Source organism: Sphaerodactylus townsendi, linkage group LG06, assembly GCF_021028975.2.
Source record: "Sphaerodactylus townsendi isolate TG3544 linkage group LG06, MPM_Stown_v2.3, whole genome shotgun sequence".
NCBI lineage: Eukaryota > Metazoa > Chordata > Lepidosauria > Squamata > Sphaerodactylidae > Sphaerodactylus > Sphaerodactylus townsendi.
In genome coordinates, this window is record NC_059430.1 from 93,009,240 (window position 1) to 93,028,893 (window position 19,654).

Here is a 19,654-nt window from a genome sequence, read left to right on the forward strand (position 1 = left end):
AGATACCAGTCTGAGTGAAACCAAGAATTCATTTTTCTTCTCAATCCCATGGTCCTACCATGGAAAATTCTCAGTACAATTAGAGGAGTCTACTGCAGAATAATAACACCGGTCTTCTGTATAACATTCTTACTTGTCACTGTGAACAGAAACAAACAAGAAAGGAGGAAAGTGGTCTGGGAGACAAGATGATGGAACAGAGAAGAAGAGAAGGAATTTGGTCAGGAAAAGATTAGCTGATTTAACTCCAGTCCTCCTGCAGCTGCCTCTCCCCACATTCATTCCCAGGGAATCCTTACAACACATTTTCACTTATACGTCTGCAATGAAAAGGGTAGAGAATTTAAAAAAAGGAAATCTGGGGATTCAGAAGTGGGACATGACTTTTTTTTGGAGGGGGATAATACTCCATAGCTCCAGGCCTGCAGAATTGATATGCAGAGGTGAGCTGACTCAGGTGTTAAGATGGAATGGGGAAGAGGAAGCCAAATCCCCCACTTGGGGGCTTCTTGGAAACAGCCTGTAAAAGAGGCAGGTGAGGTGTGGTGCTCTGGCTCTCAAGGCATCTGCATGAGCAGTAAGTCCTTTTAAAAAGCAGTGGTATGGAACATTGTGACGCAGGAGGCGGGACTTGGATTTAAGGCCACGGATACAGGTGGCTAGGTAAACATTGAACACAAAGAATGCTGTCGCATTGTTATGTGGAGGTGGGAAGTGCTGACAAGTCACAGCCAACTTATGGCAACTCCATAGGATTTTCCAGGCAAGAGATGGTCAGAGCTGGTTCGCCACTGCCTGCCTCTGTATAGCAACCCTTCGTTTCCCTGAATGTCTTACATCCAACCAGGCCTGACCCTGCTTATCTTCTTAGATATAATGAGGTTGGGCTATCCAAATCAGGGTACAATTATCACATTCATTTTTGATGTCGAGAATCACCTGAAAATAGTTCATTCATATCTGTTCAATGCCCTATCTACTAAAATGTTGTTCTTCAAAGCTGGCTTATTTTATGTACCCCTTTTTTCCTTCGTTTCTTCTTGTAGAATGCAAACCTTGCCCTCCTGGCACTGAACCAGCTCTGGGGCTGGAATACAAGTGGTGGAACGTGCTCCCTCATAATATGAAGACCTCGTGTATCAATGTTGCCAACTCCAAATGTGATGGGATGAATGGTGAGCTGGCCCTTCTAATTCTGGAGAGCTGGCCCGGTGGTCAGAGGGTGCCCTGAGTTGGGAACTCCTCACTTTGTCTCCAAACCTCAGCTCTTCATTATGAGGATTCTGAGGCTCAAAACAAAAGTCTCGTATTAACTAGTTGATGGATTGTGGCTATTTTTCCACGATTTTGTTTTTGCTTTAAATGACATATTACTGGTTTTAAGATGTGATTTCCCTTTTTCAGGTTGGGAAGTAGCTGACGATCACATTCGAACTGGGGCAGGGGGCACAGACGATGATTATCTTGTTTTGAACCTTCACATTCCAGGATTTAAGTAAGGAACAGTTTTATTTTTCAGTGTTGAGGGTTGGGATTTCTCATTTCTTTTTTCTGTTTCCCATAGTGCCTGTCTCACGTATAAGGAGGGCTTGAGAACTTGAGACCTGGTAAAGATGTGTGTGGGCAAGCTATGCTAGAAGGGGATGGATGGGAACTATGGTTAAAGTCATACGTGAACACTCTGATGTGTTGTGCAAAGAGAAGACTCTGAAGCCCCCCACTGGTGGGTTTTCCGGGCTGTGTGGCCATGGTCTGGTGGATCTTGTTCCTGTTACACAGTGTGTAACAGACTTCCCTCTGTGATACACCTCTGAAGATGCCAGCCACAGATGCAGGCGAAATGTTAGGAATAAGATCCACCAGACCACGGTTACACAGCCTGGAAAACCCACCAGAACCAGTTGAATCCGGCTGTGGAACCCCCCCCCCCCACTAGTGTTTTAATTGTTTTGATGTTTCCCAAATGGGGAAACATGCAGCACAGCACTATTTATGTCATTCTATAAGCTTAGCATTGAGCATGAACCTTGTAAAGAGTGGAAGATTCAACCAGGCGTTACCTAAAGTGACCCCTGAGGCATGCCACCCTAGAAAAGGAGGGTGGCTGAGGAGCAAGGGTATAAGAGATGACTGCACTGGTTTGGTGGGAGAAGGTTTAGTCTCTCCCACTTTTTTGTCCTTGTAGACTTGCAAGTAGCTTTTGAAATCTTTGTAAATGTTTCGTTCCCTCTTGACTGGACAGATTGCCAACTTCTGTCACAAGGATGACAGGCTCAGAACTTGGACGGCTCACCTTTGTGTTTGACACCATCTGCTCCGCCGATTGTTCACTGTATTTCATAATGGTGAGTGAAGCTGTGATCAGGACTGGCAAGACGTTCACTGTGGTTGGCATCTGGTGTTCTGCATTTCTACCTGGGCGTTATGATGTTCATCATAATTTCTGAGACAACTGAACTTGCATTCTGCATATATAGATCAGTGGATGAGTGCAGAGGAAAAACTCTCCCTCTAAGTCTGATCCAGGTGCATGAACTGGGCTGACTGCAGGTGTTGGAGTTCCATAGCAAGATGTTAGTTTTGGTCATGCCCAACTGCCTTCCTGTTCTCTCTCTGCTGAACAAAATGAGTGCCTGTAACAAATGGGATGGATCCGGCCCCTTTCCTGCCACTAGCACTAAACAAATATTTTATTTATTAAAATATTTATACCCCACCTGTCCCTTGGACTCAAGTGTGAAGCCTTCCTCCAACTTAAAGTGCTCTTCCACTGAAGGAAGAGCGCTTCCTTCCACTGAAGGAAGAGCACTTCCACTTCCACTGTACCACTGGCTCCCCTGTCCCTTCCACTTTGAGCAGTGGCAGAGGTTCCTTCCTACCCAAAGACTGACAGCTGCTGCCACCCTCCATGGGAGAGGAGCAAAAAGGCAGGTGAGGTGCAGTGACTTGTGCCTTTGCTGCTTATGACCAGCTGCAGCTACTGCGCACTCCCCTGCCTGCTCACTCATCTTCTTCTGGGGTGGCCCTGCTGTGGACCCTAGAGTAAGAAGGGTGGCTGCTCAGTTGTCATGTTGCTGGCTGGTGGTAGCAACATTTGCCTTGCCTTTTGAGGATGAAGGGGAAGAGCCTTATGTGATAAGAAAGTATGTGTGTGGGGGGAAGCTCAGTTCCTTTGTATCTCCCCAGTCCAGCACAATTAGCTGCCATCCAGAAAGAGATGTCAGACAGTGATGAGTGATGGTTCTTTGTCATACTTTTCTCCCAAACAGAGAGTAATGGACTGTTTGTATTTCAGCTTTCTAGCTGGTGAGGCAGATCCTTAACACTGCTGATATTCCTTTAAACGTGGTCCCTGTTTACCCCACATCTTATCCTCAAAGAAACGTTGAACTGGTATTAGGCACACATTGATTGCTTGTAATGTTCATGCCAGGAAGCTTCAAGGTTGTCACTAGCGGAGAGTGGGAATAGTGTGGGGAAACTGAGGTGATGGTAAGGGGAGGGTCACCAAAAGGTAAATTTCTCTCCACTGGTACATGGCTAGTGGTTTTCTCTTCATGACCCAAGTGGGGTTGACCTGAGCGATTCCATGCTCTCTTCCCTGCAAGAGAAGGTTTCCTTGCTTGCTTTGTTTAACAAACCAATTCTTTCCACCAGCACTGCTCATTTGTCCAATGTCTTTTGCTTCCAGGATATCAATGAGAATTACACCAATGTGGTGAAATCCTGGAGTGGCACGAAGGAGAAGCAATCATACACATATATTATCTCCAAAAATGCTTCTTATACATTTACCTGGGCTTTCCAGAGAACAAATCAAGGCCACGAAGTAAGTAAGAGCTTTTCTGTTCCATAACAGCATGTGACATTCTGTCAACTGGAGTGTCTCATTGCTCAAGCCTGTTGCTTTCTGCTCTATCAGACAAGAGGCTCTCCTCTCCAGCTGTGCACTGATATCCTTCCTTTGACTGCATCTGTGAAAGTGTTTCCTACAACGCGAGTGCTTCTAATTAGGCACAATAAGACTGAAGGGAGATGGGACCTCTGTGTTTCCCAGGCTACCTGGCAATTTTCTGGGCAGGGAGAAAGTGCCAGAGAGAAGGTGGAGAACTCCTCCCCACTTTTCTTCTTTGCTGATGTGCTGGAGACCACATGACAACCACACATGAAACCCTAGGAAGGGACAGAAGGGAAGAGGGGGAAACTTCTCTTCTTTCATCTACAGCACTTCAGGCACTAGGGCTGCGGCAGCCACAAGAAGAGAATAGAGGTGGGAAAGAGGAGCCGTTTTCTGGCCGGTATTACAGGCAGGTATGTGATCTGTTGAGATTCAAGTTGAAGGGGAAGAGTACGTTTTATACCCTACTTTCCTTTGCTGTATGGAGTCTTAAAGTAGCTTACAATCACCTTCTCTTCTCCCCCACAACAGACACCTTGTGAGGTAGGTGGGGCTGAGAGATTTCTGAGAGAACTGTGACTGGCCCAAAGTCACCCAACGGCTCTGTGTGGAGAAATGGGGAATCAAACCCAGTTGTACAGACTAGAGTCTGATGCTCTTTACTACTACACCATGCTGACTCTCTGAGACTAGCATTGTTGGCCTTTGTCAGCCCCACTAGATCCAGGGTACCAATTATTGTTCATGAACAATAATCCCGCCAGTGTGTCCTACTGTCCTGCAAGAATATTGCAATAATAGAAGAGTCAAGGTTTATGTTTTGAACGACCCATTTAAAACATGCTTCAGCCAAGACTCTGTTTTACTTTACACTGTTTTTCTGTCTCCTAGAGCAGGAAGCTCATCTATGACGTGGCCAAGATTTACACGATAACCGTGACCAATGCAGTGGATGGGGTTGCCTCCTTCTGCCAGGCCTGTGCTGTTGGTTCTGAACAGTCTGGCTCATCCTGCATCCCCTGCCCTGCTGGGCACTACATAGAAAAGGAAACCAGTCAGTGCAAGGAGTGTCCACCCAACACTTACATGTCAATTCATCGAGTGTATGGCGAAGAGGCATGTGTCCCATGTGGTCCTGGCAGCCGAAGCACCAAGGTAGGCCAGCTATGGGTAGTTTCGATTGGAATCAGGTATCTAGTCCATTTCAGCAACAGCTATCCAGAAGCTACTGAAAAGCTTAGAAGCAGAGCAGGGTGGAGAGACCTGTCCCTTTTAACTTATCGTTATCAACTGATAATCTGAAGCGTAATATGACTGATGGCCGTTGATGGACCAGTTATCTGTAAATCTGCCGAGTCCTTTGAACAAACAAGCAAACAAACAAACAAATTACTAAGGCTATTTTTTACTGTGCCTTAACCAATGGTTGAGCTTGGGAAAATAAATCTTGGACATGACTTAGCAGTTCATATATATATAAACCTTTATTAGGCATAGAACTTAGCAGTTCATGGTCAGGGTTGACTATGTCCAAGAGAAAGGGAGGAGAAGATGTGCTCAGAGACTTTTTCTGTGTAGGGATGGAGAAGTAGAAATCATGGAACACTTTTTAAAAAGATTTAACTTTTATAGGAAGGCTCTATCTGAAATTCTCCATGCCCTGTTGGATATGAGCTCTTGTATCTTTGTGTCAACAAGAATGTATAAACTTTTAATTGATAGGTCACCTCAAATTACTAAGTTGGTGGCTAAGTTCTAATAGTTTATAGTTTAACGAAACAGAATTGAAATTTTTTAATGTTTTTAAATTAAATTATCATAGTGATTTTAAGTTAAATTAGATGTATTAGATATAATTCTTTGATCAAACTTTCAAAAATGTAATGTGTTTTATGTATTTTCTAATTATACATATTACTATTATTTTATTATTATTTTTATTTTATTAGATTTTTATACCGCCCCATCCCCAAAGGGCCCTGTTGGATATGAGCTCTTGTATCTTTGTGTCAACAAGAATGTATAAACTTTTAATTGATAGGTCACCTCAAATTACTAAGTTGGTGGCTAAGTTCTAATAGTTTATAGTGTAACGGAACAGAATTGAAATTTTTTAATGTTTTTAAATTAAATTATCAGTGATTTTAAGTTAAATTAGATGTATTAGATATAATTCTTTGATCAAACTTTCAAAAATGTAATGTGTTTTATGTATTTTCTAATTATACATATTACTATTATTTTATTATTATTTTTATTTTATTAGATTTTTATACCGCCCCATCCCCAAAGGGCTCTGGGCGGTGTACAACATTTAAAACACAATATAATTAAATAAACATTTAAAAGCAGCGATAAAATTCCCAGTGCGTTTACCAAATATAAAACTCAAGGTTTAAATTTAAATTTAAATTCAAGATATAAGGTGGCGTCCAGCATTCCAATAATATAAAATCCCTCCCTCCCCACGGTAGAGGGAGGCGTGGCGAGTCTCATTAGATGATTGGCGGCCCAGATGTTAAGGGCCAAGGAAGGGGCACCATTAGCGGCTGGTTCCTCCAAAGGCCGGGCGGAACAGCTCCGTCTTACAGGCCCTGCGGAACTCCCCAAGGTCCCGCAGGGCCCGGACAGCTGGAGGAAGAGCGTTCCACCAGGCCGGGGCCAAGGCCGTAAAGGTCCTGGCCCGTGTGGAGGCCAGCCACATCGCCTAGGGGCCAGGGACCACCAGTAAATTGGCCTCCGCCGATCGGAGAGGCCGCGTAGGGACAGTCTTCAACTGTCAATTAAATTTGACACAGCAAAATTCAAATTCTAAGAAATTTTGTGCAAGTCATACGTTCATGTCTTCAGACTCTTACTTTTGCATGCATAAGGACAAGAAACCTAGCTTTAAAAAATAATCAAATTTCTGAGAATGCTGAATTCTATATTGGATATCCATTTTCATGCTGATTAAATATAATCACACAATACAATCATTTGTGACTTCTGTGCAAAAATTCAATTTCTTTTTGTTTTATTTCCTAAGGACCATTTTTCATGCTTCAGTGATTGCAAGCTGTCATATGTCAAGAACAATCGGAGCTTCACCTATGATTTTAGCAACTTGAGTAGAGTAGGCACTGTTATGAACGGACCAAGCTTTACAGCGAGAGGGACCAAGTTCTTCCACTTCTTCAACATCAGCCTGTGTGGAAACCAAGTAAGTGTTTGCCTTCCCAAAGGAGACCTAAAGATCATGTGTGACACAGGTCTGTTATCCAAACCATCATCTCCTGCTTTTCCCTGTGGTACTTATAATTGGTTTACCCCATGTTTTAATGTCATCACTCTCTTAACTTTTCCACATTGTTGTCTGGCTGGGATAAGGAAGCACACCATAGGGCAATGTTACAACTTTGGGGTAAGAGTTCCTAAGTAGTAAAGGTGAGAAGGAGAGGAATAGGGATTCCATTTTGGACATAATGTACCTTTGTATCCTGAAGTGAGTTTTTTGTCACTCTTTTAGATCTTGTTTCTTTGTGTCTATCCACCTTGCTTCATTCCAAAGGTGCTCATGAGTAAGGAAGATCTCAAAAGATACACTTGAATTGAATACTTCCTTAATGAGCTAATCATGAGACCCTTGGAAGAGATTTCCTGGGGTGGGAGGAGAAGCTGGTTTGGCTTTAGCCTGCTGTCATCATACAGGCAGATTCAATTTACTACATAGTGCAGGGATGGCATCTCAATCTGTTGGATTCCTGACTGACTGGGGCTGTTCATATGACTAATCCAGGAAGAAGGTTAAAAAACACCAACCAGGGGGAGAGTAGTAAAAAGCAGCAACACTGTAGGCAAAATAGTAGGAACAAACAAATGAATAATTGTGCAAAAGTGTTTTTGGGGAAAATACTTCTCTCCTACTTCAATCGTTATTTCCAGTCTGTTAATCAAAGCTAGAGAATATTCTATGCTTACCTGCTTACATTGCACTGCTGTCACTCTGAAATGCTGTGCAACAGCTGCGTATTTATCAGTGCTATGGAGTATTGTTATCTTGTAGTAATGGAAAGCCTTTGTATAGGAATTTATGAGAATCTTTAAAATAGGTAATCAGTAACACTGTTGTTGACTTGGAATCAGATGGCCAGAAGTCCTCCGATAAGGAGTACTGGCAGAATAACCCTACTGTCCTGGAGCCCCAGTTGGCCTCAAGCACAAGCTAGGTCAAGTCAAGAGCTTGCAGAAGCACCTCCGGCCGCTGAGGCCCGAACGAGCAGTCCACCCAGACCACCTGAGTCTGTGAGGCAGCTGAGAGTCCATATCTGGCAGGAACTGCACTCTAAAAGGCTTGGTGTGCTTGGAAGCCCTAAGGCATTGCAGAGAATACTGCGAGTTAGCTCAGGATTAAGACTGAGCCACAGCACAGACATATAAGAGACAGCTCTGGGAAGTGGAAGTTGCAGGAGCAACATTGTTGAAAGCCTGACAGCTCTCTGCTGCACTTGCTCACAGACTGATCACTGGGAACTCAGACTCCGGCCTTATTGCTTGTCATGACCTTCCTTCGACCCTTGACTACCTCTTCCCAAACCTGCTTGGAACTTGTTCCTCTGGACTCAGAGTAAAACTGCTTTCTTCCTCTGCTGCGTCTGTGCCTGTCAGGCCAAGACAAACACACTTACATCCTGAATGGTGAAATGCTGCAGCCATTTGGTCTGTACCTTTCAGTAAAGATACTCTTTCTATTTTCCAAGTGTCTGCTGTAAGTCTTGGTCAGAGAGCATGTCCTTGTCTAAAGCCCAAGATGCATTTAATTTACAATGTAATTCATTATGCCCTGCAAGTTAGCAGTATGGGGTCCTGATGAACATGAACGATGTCATTTCCTACTGCTGTTTGTGATTAAATATGTGTGAAAGGGGCTGGCTGTGAGGCAATTTGCAAAGGAATTTAATCAGTTCATTAATGGGAGCACAGCTTAATGTTTTGTATTTTTTCCCCTTCATTTTTAGCTGATTAGCTCTGAATCGCAGCGAGAGGCCCATGACCTCTGATTCAGAAGATGTTAGAAAATCCTGCATGAAAGGGACACGCTTATCCCTTCTTTTTTCATTTCACTTCCACAGGGAGAAAAGATGGCATTTTGTGCTGACAATATAACTGATATTACACTGAAGGACATGGTGGCAGAGTCAGAATATTATTCTAACGTAGTGAGGGCTTTTGTCTGCCAGTCGACGATCATCCCTCCTGACAGCAAGGGATTCCGAACTGCTTTGGCTCTTCAGTCCAACAGCCTTGCTGACACATTTCTTGGTAATTTCTTTGCTGGTTCTGATAAAGAGTAAGCAGCTCTTAAGTGGAGAGAAGGGATGGTCGTGGAGTTACATGGTCTAATCCAGGGACTATACTTTGCAGCTTTCAAAGAATATGGGATTTGTCATGACTTGCTTTTCTAAACCTCAAGGTCCAAAGGTTTCCTTATGGCTCTCAATCTAGGATGGCCTCTGTGTAACACAAGTATTGGAACTTTGCCTAGAAACTATAGACACTTGAACATCTGTCAGTCTGGCTGACTGTTGCAGTCCACCAGTCCTTCAGTTGCAGTCCACCAAATATTTGTTAGAAGTTTCAATGGGGACTTACTCCCTTTCAAAGTTTCAGTGAATCTAGAGCAGGGGTCGGCAACCTTTACCACCCAAAGAGCCATTTGAACCCGTTTTTCACGGCCCCAAAGATCTACTGAGCCGGAGAGGTGGCTCCACACGGAACCGCCTCTGGCTCAGCCCCTCCACTCGCCTTTCCTTCCAGCGCTGGAAGGCGGAGGTGCTGGGCAGGGAAAATCCTCTGCCTGACAAAGCAGGCAGCCACCTGCTCCGTGGGGCAGAGGGGGGATGACTGCCATGGCCTGCCCGGTGCCACTGCTTCTCATGCTGTGGGAGGCAGTGGCGCCAGGCAGGGAAACCCCCTCTGCTTGACGGAGCAGGCAGCTGCCTGCTCCGTGGGGCAGAGGGGGGATGGCGGGCGCAGCCTGCTCGGTGCTGTGGGGATGACAGAGGGGGATGGTGGCTACTATGGAGGGACAGAGGGGGTTGCGGAGGGACAGAGGGGCTGCGAGGGGATGGTGGCCGTTGCCGGGGGAAGAGGGGTATGGCGATGCGGCAGGAGGCAGCGGCGCCGGGCAGGGAAAACCCCTCTGCTTGACGGAGCAGGCGGCTGGGGCAAGGGGGGAGGCAGCTGCGGGGATGGCAGAGTGGGGATGGCGGCTGCTCTGGAGGGACATGCCCACGCTACCCTCCAACCTCCAGGGGTCGGAGGGCAGCTTGGGTGTGTCCCTCTAGCCCTCCAGAGCAATGCTGGAAGGAGAGGTGAGTGGAGGGGCGCAAAAAGCGGCACCCTCACTCACGGAGCCGCCTCCGGTTCGGCCCCTCCACTTAACCTTTCCTTCCAGCGCTGTTCTGGAGGGACATGCCTTTGCTACCCTCCAACCTCCAGGCCACGCAGAGCCGCAGTACAAGGCTGAAAGAACCGCATGCAGCTCCGGAGCCGCAGGTTGCAGACCCCTGATCTAGAGGGTGTATATGGTTCCCCCAAATATCCTACAAACACACAAATGAGTTTCCCCCTTTTGTTCTTCTGCATGGGTCCCCTCTCCAGTGCCCAGTCTGTCTGTCTTCTGTCCACCTCTGTGGTCCTGAATCTTACTGTGTCAGTCTTTTGGATCTTCCTTTCCTAGCAGTGAGCAAAGTTTGCAAGTATTAGGATTTTAAAGCCCAGCATCCTGCTTTTCAAGTTATTTTATACAAAGCTGCTCTTTTTTTTACAACCTTGGACTTGTTGCAGGGTCAGTGGTGGTTCAGCATAATCAAATCCAGATAATAAAAAAACCACCCCAAAACAAAACCCAGCATCACAAGTAATCTGAAACGAGGAAATAAGCAGGCGAACCAAAAGGGAAGAACAATTAACAGATTGTCGATTGGCCCCTAGTAGCTTAGGAGGGAGGGGCCTCATTAGACCCCTGCAAAGGCTGTCCCAGGAATCAGGGGGCCTGCATGCACAGCTAGCTGCACAGGATGGGGTTGCAAATGGAGGTGGACTGGGTGAGAGCGCCACTCTCCCTCTTACACCAGCAGAAAAGCTGGTAGGAGCCAGCCTAATAAATGCCTGCATAAACCAACATAGTATATGATTCAGGTTTGCAACAAAGGATCTTGAAATCAGTGAACCATAAATCCCCACAGATTGATTTTATTCATTTGTATCAATGTGCTTCATTTATACTCTGCCTTTCTCCACTGTGGGGACCCCATAGCAGCTTCCATTGTTCTTCTCTCTTTCATTTTATCCTCGCAATGATACACAAGAAAGTAGACAAAATGAACCAACCAACCAAAGCTAAAAAACCTGAACAAAGAAATTTCTAGCTTCTCTTGATGCTGAAAGCTCAATAGACTTAGTACCTTAGTGATAATAGTAGGAATGTTCCATGTCTCAGGTGCTACACGGAGAAGGTACCGATCTCAGCATCCACAGAATAATAACTGGCTTACTTGATTGACATTAAAGTGAACCACTATCCTTTCATAAGATCCAGGTTGGAGCCATTCATCAGTGAATTGTAAATGACAGATACCATTGCATTTAGTTCCTGGGTTTAAGCTTCTTGTTCTGCTTCTGTTTCCTTGAAATCCCATATGGAAGTTCCTAGAAAAAGCTGCCTTAGACACAAGACAGATTCCATTTTATCAAATCAAAAAGCACTGATAATTTTATATAAATATACTGAATTTAATGTATAAAAATCAACATTTGTTCCTTTTGTATATAATTCCTCCTGTCTAGGAGCTACTATAGAAACAAGCCTGGGAAGCATTAATGCTAATCCAGACATGTTCAATCAGTCTGAAAGGAAGATACCTGATGTGCATTTCTATTACAAGTAGGTAAAAGTCTGCCTCTCATACGAATTACCAAGTTCAACTGTTTTTAGAGGAATGCAGATGTTAGAGAAAATTGGCGCTGTAACAGGAAAGATAGCACTTAAGATGGTATGGGTGGAGGCCTTCCACAGATGAGAAAGAATTAGCATCAGTTGGTTTCCTGTAAGCATCAATATGGATTTTCTGCCTTAAAAAAAAAAAACTACATCAAGAACATTGGCCTTGGATTCATTATAAGACATATCAATGTTTTTCGTTGTATGAATAGAATTGATGACCCGACCAAATTGAACAAGGAGTTCTTCAGGACCTTCCCGTGCTATAAAGAAATCATCCAAAAATACAATTCTTATAAACAGTATCATTATTTTAAAAAAATAAAGTTGTTTTCAAGTCTGTTCATAGATAAATTGGCCAGTTCAGGAGCAAATTTGCAACCTGTCATTATGCCAGAACTGCCAAAAATTGTTTTGAATTTTTTTAAAAAATTCTTTTTCAGGCACAATTTTATGATTTCACATAGAACAGATGTTGACAGGTTTGAAAAACACTTTCTCCTATCAAAAATGTCATTTTGTGGAATATTAGCACATAAAGAGTTCACATCTAAGTCACAAAAATGTTATTTTCAGATGTCAATATTACTTTGTTGATCTGATTTTAAAAATCCATAGTGTCCATAAGATAGTTATTTTACCAGGCATATTGTTGAGGCAGTAACGGTTTACCACCTGGGCCTCCCCTGCTCCTCTGACCACCCTTAAGATCACCTTCGGCTTTCCAATCTTCAGTCTCTCTGATTAACATTGTTTTTCCTGGTGGTGTTAGTGGCACCAGGATTGTGAGAATCTGTATTGTTCTAACTGTTGATTTCATGGTATTTATTGTACCTGTATTAGTGTCCATGGTTGGCAACTGCCCAAAAGGGAAGAGTAGTATGAACACCAAATGAATAAATGAATAAATGAATAAATGAATAAATGAATAAATGAATACATACATACATACATACATACATACATACATACATACATACATACATACATGCATGCATGCATGCATGCATGCATGCATACGTACATAAGAAACCACAGCCTGAAACAGTGGGCTGGCGAAGGACTGGGAAGTTACCTTAATTAATTTTAGGTAGAAGATAAAATTGTGGCATTCTGCCTTCAGTATCCAAAAGAAAATCATGTGTCATCTTATTTATATATCCTTCCAGTAAGCCTTCCTCCAAAATCTGGGCAGTTGCTTTCTTTGTACAAGGAGTAGAGTTCTCTGTACTCATCTGATAATATGAGGTATTATTCCATTGTTGACATCTCCTTACAATAATCGCCCCTATCCCACACCACCATAGCGCTCCCTTTGTCAGCTGGTTTAGAAATAATATCTTCACAAGTACAAAGTTCCCTTCATATTCTGTTTTCAAATCCACTAAGGTTGTGCTACACTGGTATTTTTGTATGATCTAATTTCTAGGAGTTTACATTTGGCTTTGCTGAACCAGAAAAAAACCAAATGCCTTGCTGGGATCCTTTGATCACAATTACATCTCATGTGGATATCATGTTCCTCAGGAGATCTACAACAGTAGAGCTGAGAATGCCTCAGCTTTTTTCTAGATTCCAACTTGGGACTGATCTGGAAGGCATCCATTATTTTCTGGGGGAAGTCACTAAAAGGTTTCAATTAATTGCTGGGTGGGGGGACAGAAATAGTTGGATCCCTGGGGCATTGGTTCCCCCCAGAAAAGTTGCTTTAAAAACAGCCAAAGGGAGAAATTCCTTCTTTCATTAAGGATTTTGTTCTTATTTTTTTTGTAGGTCTAGTGGAGTTACAGCAACCTGTCAAATTGGACGCACTTCTGTTGTGACCCTGAGATGCGATCCTGCAAAACCTGGCCAAGGGAAAATTTCTGTTCCCAGGTACTTGCTGTCACTGGGTTGCTATGGGTCTCCCTACAGTTTCTCTGCTTTTCTTTTATTCCCCCAAATGAGTAACCTGAAAGAGGACCACAGCATTTGCTTCAAGTAAAAGCTAATGACCATGCTTATTTTAAAAGAAATTGAACTAAGATGTTCTTTTTGTATCCCTCCAAAGCTTAGGAACTGAACTATTTACTTGCTGAATTTGCACTGAACTTTTTGCTTTTGATGAGGTTTTGATAGTAGCTCTTATTTGCAGCTGGAGAAGATGCTGAAGTTTGTATATTGCACTTGGGCAGCATCTCTGCTGATCCTAAGTGATTTATAATTGTAACAAGAAGACAAGTAAGAAAAAAGCAGTCATAGAAACTCTTATGTCTGATATATACCATCTTGTATATTCTAATAACGAAGTGTGCCCCATCTGAGGATACATAAATCTGGAGATTGGAGTGGTTAATGGACAAGACAGAACTTTTAACAAACCTGAAAAATGCCTCAGGGTTGCAGAAAAATCTGAAGTATATATGAAAAAGATTGGGTGGTTGAAAAAGAAACCAAAACAATAAAAAGAGTGCTTGTAGCTTTAATAAACAGATGTTTGCAGTGGCTGTTGCTAAGCAACCACAACACGCAACTTATGGATCCAAACCTTTTGGTCCCACATGGAAGTCAATCAGTCATCTTTCCTCCATGTACTCTTTGATATTTTCAAATGTGGAGCTGCATCAGTTCTCTTCCCAGAAGCTGGTATAAACCACCCTTACCCAGTTTGTTGCCATAAACTTTAAATTATTTGCATACGATTCCCCCTTTTTTCTCCCTCCTCTCTTGATTTGGCTCTGCTCTGACTCCTTCAACGGTGCCTGGAGCCAGTTTGTGAACTCCAACATTGTACAATTAGATTTTTCAGTTCCAGGCTTAATAGAGCTTGTACTCCGGTTAAAATACAATTTGAATTAATTAACAGGAAACATCTTGTACCAGTTCCAAGTGAATCTATTCCCCACTGCACTGGGCTTTAAGCCCTCAACACTTTTTTGTTGTGAATAAGTATTTGTATCTCCCCCAACGGCCCAGTTCTACTGTTGTCTTTTTTCCCCCCTGTGGACCATTTTAATGCAGATTTTTATGGTAAGTTTTCCCGTATTCCATGAGGACAAAGGATGCATCCATGTAGTCCCATGTACTCCAAACTGTGGCACATTTGGATTGCCGTAGAGTTAATGTCCTGTCTGGAAATGAAAGTTATAGTACTTTTGCTGTTGCTGAGTATTTCTTAATAGCCCTAAAAATCTGAACTAATGCCATTTCCTCAGCCTTGGGGATAACCAAGAAATAACACTTGGATTTTAATCTGTGATCTTTTAAAATGTATATATTTCTCTTTCCCTTTCATTTTAAACACTGTTTTTCCTTTTTTTAATTTTAACCTAATCAGCTTCCTATATGGTCTAAAAGCCAAGTTTCTGCATAGACTGTGAATGAATTAATGGTTGGTTTCTCTTCTAGTTTGTGCCCTGCAGGCACTTGCAATGGCTGCTCATTCTACTTCTTGTGGGAAAGCGCTGAAGCCTGTCCCTTGTGTACACAGCAGGATTACCATGAGATTGAGGGGGCTTGCAAAAAAGGACACCAGGTAAGGGAATGACTGCAACAGCTGAATATTACAGATGTTCTAAAAGCACACACTTTTAGAAGAATACAGACATACCTGTTTGAAGTGGGAAATAAGATCCCAAGCTGCAAGGACGTAGGTAAGGGGGACGGTTCCCGGGTTCAACCCCCCCATTACATGTCTGAAGGTTTGCCTCCTGTTTGTGTTTTTTAATTTTAGTGTTTTTTCAGTTTTTGGCCTGTAGGGGGCGCACCTTTTAGGCTAGCAGCACCACAATTTCAGGGATATTTTGGGAGACACTCCTGATGATACCACCCAAGTTTGGTGAGGTTTGGTTCAGGGGGTCCAAAGTTATGGACACCCAAAGGGGGTGCCCCTATTCCCCATTGTTTCCTATGGGCACTAATAGAAGATTGGGGCTACACTTTTAAGGGTCCATAACTTTGGACCCCCTGAACCAAACTTCACCAAACCTGGGTGATTTTGTCAGGATAGTCACCTGCTGATAGCACCCAGGTTTGGTGAGGGTTGATTCAGGGAGTCCAAAGTTATGGACTCCCAAAAGGGGTGCCCCTATCCCCCATTGTTTCTAATGGGAGCTAATAGAAGATGGGGGCTACACCTTTAAAGGTCCATAACTTTGGACCCCCTGAACCAAACTTCACTAAACCTGGGTGGTATCATCAGGAGAGTCTCCTAAAGATACCCTGAAAGTTTGGTGCGGCTAGCTTAACAATTGCACCCCTGACAGCAGGCACCCCCAAATTTCCCCAGATTCTCCTTTTAAATCCACCCCCTTCAGCATGGATTTAAAGGGAGAATCTGAGGTCCCCAGCTTAAACATTGAAAGTGATTCTGTTTGGGGGTGGATTCCAGCATCACAGCTGCTGCCCATGGAGGGGGGTGCAAAACTCAGATTTTGCACCGGGATCCATTTTCCATAGCTATGCCTCTGCCCGGAGGGGAGGGGAGAAGGGACTGCTTGCTGCTGGCTGGGAGCCCAGCTGGTGGGGGCAGGGCGGGGCAGGGGAGTTTGGCCTCGGGGAGCTGCTTTTATAAGCACTGAGGCCAGGGGCGGGGCTTGGAGAGGCGTGGCCATGCCCCCAGGGGCGGGTGGGGGCATGGACCCACCCCCCGAACTCACCTAATAAAAAATCTATACCTACGTAACTGATTGCAGGGAAGATCTCTATTCAGTTGAGTGGACCAGGAAGCTGTAAAATCTACATGCCAATTTCACCATTTGAGCCAGCCTCTCAAATGCTCTACTAAATTATTCCTTCCTTTCACCCCCACCTGCCATGTGTTTCATTTGCACAGAAGACTCATTTTGGTGCACAGCACAAAACTACTTCAGTGCTTTTTTATGTGATTGGTCAAAGCTGTCTTGGAGGGAATTAGCATTTGTATAATGCTCTCCGTTCAAAGTATTTTGTGGCTATTATCACAGCCAGTGGCATAGTGCCAATGGGGTGGAGTGTGTGATGCCCCAGGTGGTGCTGTGGCGGGGGTGTTCCGGGGCTGTGGCATAGTGTGCGGCGCTGCAGCAGGGGCTTGGGGCGCTCGTGCCCCGGGCGCAGTTCCCCCTTGCTTTGCCCCTGATCACAGCAAACCTTACAACTGCCCTGTATGATAGGTCAGAATCCAGATACTGATGGTGGCAAAGTGACCTGCCCATCTTGTGAGTTGTAGCAAAGGTGAGATTTGATCCAGGAATCATTTTTTTATTTTATCTTCTTTGTATTTGATCGTGATGACCTTTGACTATACACAATAAATGCTAATTTTACTATTTGCCTGTGTTTGTACATGATCTATTCACTGACTAGGGTGTGCCTCCTTTTTAGAAGGATAATCCAGCTGCATTTTGCAGAGTTGCAGCATCTTCAGGAAATGCTGATCACAGAAGGTCAGGCAAGGCCAGAATTTCTGGATTTATGCAGAGCAAACTCTAGAAGTGGGGGAGGGGGACTTTAGACTCACAGGAGCAATTGATTATTTTCTTAATTTATTTCTTGTGGCACACCAGGTAGCAGGTCTCATTGCACATGTGAAGAGAATTTACTGACCTACCGTTTCTTTCTTCCTTCCTTTCTTAGGAGATCTTATATTTCTGGAATGAACCAAAGCAGTGTGTAAAAGGTGTATCCTTGCCTGAAAAGAAGACCATCAAATGCGAAATGGTGGATTTCTGGCTGAAAGTTGGAGCTGCGGTTGGTGCATTCACTGCTGTCCTGCTGATTGCCTTAATTTGCTATTTCTGGAAGAAGAATCAGAAGTAAGGAGGGTGTGCACCATAAGCTTGAGGGGCAGTACTAGACTACTTTGGAGATTTTAAAGCAGAGGCTAGATGACTATCTGCCTGCAAGACTGATTCTGTGAACTTCTTTGACAGGTCATGAAAGGGAGGGCAAGAAGGGATATGCTAGTGCTCAGCATTCATGACCCCTTTTTGCGTGCCCTGGGATTTGCTGATTGCCACTTTGGAGTCAGGAAGGAATTTTCCTCCAGGTCAAATAGGCCAGGCATCCTGGAGGGTTTTTGCCTTCCCCTGAGAATAGGGCAGGGGTCACTGGGCGTTTCTCCACTCTAAAAATAACGTGGAGACTTACCGGTTTCGTCTGCTGCGGGACCTTTTCAGCGCGGGGTCATGTTCCCCACCGCAGCTTCCGCCCCTTCCTAAATGAGCGCTGGCAGCCGCGAACTCAAGCAGGCAGGAAAAGTTTTATTTCTCCCGCCCAAACCTCCTCCGTTTTCACTGCTCACACCTGCCATTTTGTGTGCTGCAGCAGATTCTTCCCCTCAGAGGTTTCCTTTGCTTACAGCTCAACCATTTACTGTTTCATTCTAAAAAGTAAATGAATAAGAAGAAGAAGAAGAGTTTGGATTTATATCCCCCCTTTCTCTCCTGCAGGAGACTCAAAGGGGCTGACAATCTCCTTGCCCTTCCCCCCTCACAACAAACACCCTGTGAGGTGGGTGGGGCTGAGAGAGCTCCAAAAAGCTGTGACTAGCCCAAGGTCACCCAGCTGGCATGTGTGGGAGTGTGCAGGCTAACCTGAATTCCCCAGATAAGCCTCCACAGCTCAAGCGGCAGAGCTGGGAATCAAGTTTGTTTTGCCTGCCGATCCTGTGCATGTGTTGTTTTTCCTTTTTTTGTTTTGTGGGGAATTTCTGCAAAGATACAGCAACATGATTATTTGTGTCACTGTATCTTTACAGATGCTCCCCTCAAAACAACAAACAAAAAAGGGAAAACGACATGTGCAAGGTTTCAGGGTCCTGAAAGAAGAAGGCATACTATGTTTTTTCACACTTGTTTGTTTCAGAGCCTGTTAATAATATAAATTCTACTCGCTCAGCTCTGCTGAAGTCTAAAATGTCTGTTCATAGTTTGCAATGCTGATGCTCTGTTGCAGTTTGATTATTAGAAGATGGCATGTTGCAGACACAAAACCAGAATCTTTGCATTTATGCTTCAGGTTAGAATATAAATATTCCAAACTGGTGATGAGTGCAAATTCAAAAGAATGTGAGCTTCCAGCTGCTGACAGCTGTGCTATCATGGAAGGGGAAGATAATGAAGAGGAAATAGTATATTCCAACAAACAATCGTTGCTAGGAAAACTCAAATCCTTGGCAACAAAGGTGAGTACTGCTTGTAGGATGGCTGATTTGTCCCTTATAGAGTTCTTTTGTAAATGATCAAATTATTAGTCTATCTGTTTTGTTCCCACACAACACTGTTGAGTTGCTTACTGTTGTTTGGACATTATTGCAGAGAGATGATTTAATTCTTGCCTTTCCAATGCTCAGGGTGGCCTCTGTGAAGCCATAAAACAGCAATTTAGGCAATTAAAGGCTTCAAAATAATAAAGAAGTACAGCACTACACAGCCTGCTGTGGCAGAGGTGAGATGTGAGATGCAGGTCTGACTCATTCCCACATCACATTTGTAGAAAACATTATGACTGCTTCAAGGTCCCTGTGCATTACACTGATGGGCAGGTCTCTTCAGCAGTTGGATCTTGCCTTTGGGCTCATGGCTCTGGCACAAGTGTCGCTCTCCCTTCCAATAATTGAAACAAGTGAATGATTCTTGTTGAAAGCTTGTGTCTAGTTCACCCGCATCCAAGTGGGTTGAGAGTCTCTGCAGGCTCCCAGTGGTGTAGCTAGGTGGGCTGGGCTTGAGCCCTGGCTGCCACTCCTGATGGTCAGGAGTGCATTGTACGCCCCCACTCCGCAACTGCACCCCTTCCCCAAATTCTCTGTTGAGTTT

General features: G+C 44.0%; 1 protein-coding gene across 3 annotated transcripts in view; it reads left to right on the plus strand.

The window, feature by feature from the left end:
* The window catches only part of ELAPOR2 (endosome-lysosome associated apoptosis and autophagy regulator family member 2), a 58,908-nt gene that overhangs the window by 32,792 nt on the left and 6,462 nt on the right, over positions 1-19,654 (plus strand). For all 3 annotated transcript variants that reach the window (XR_007244762.1, XM_048499476.1, XM_048499477.1), the window contains 12 exons: positions 1,047-1,175; positions 1,405-1,495; positions 2,243-2,345; positions 3,692-3,829; positions 4,790-5,053; positions 6,927-7,100; positions 9,010-9,199; positions 11,729-11,825; positions 13,656-13,757; positions 15,270-15,396; positions 17,475-17,653; positions 18,858-19,023. Coding sequence is in view for 2 of the 3 variants with exons in the window: in XM_048499476.1 (XP_048355433.1) it covers positions 1,047-1,175; positions 1,405-1,495; positions 2,243-2,345; positions 3,692-3,829; positions 4,790-5,053; positions 6,927-7,100; positions 9,010-9,199; positions 11,729-11,825; positions 13,656-13,757; positions 15,270-15,396; positions 17,475-17,653; positions 18,858-19,023 (1,760 nt within the window). In the remaining variant the exon portion in view is untranslated. The remainder of the gene's footprint in view (positions 1-1,046; positions 1,176-1,404; positions 1,496-2,242; positions 2,346-3,691; positions 3,830-4,789; positions 5,054-6,926; positions 7,101-9,009; positions 9,200-11,728; positions 11,826-13,655; positions 13,758-15,269; positions 15,397-17,474; positions 17,654-18,857; positions 19,024-19,654) is intronic.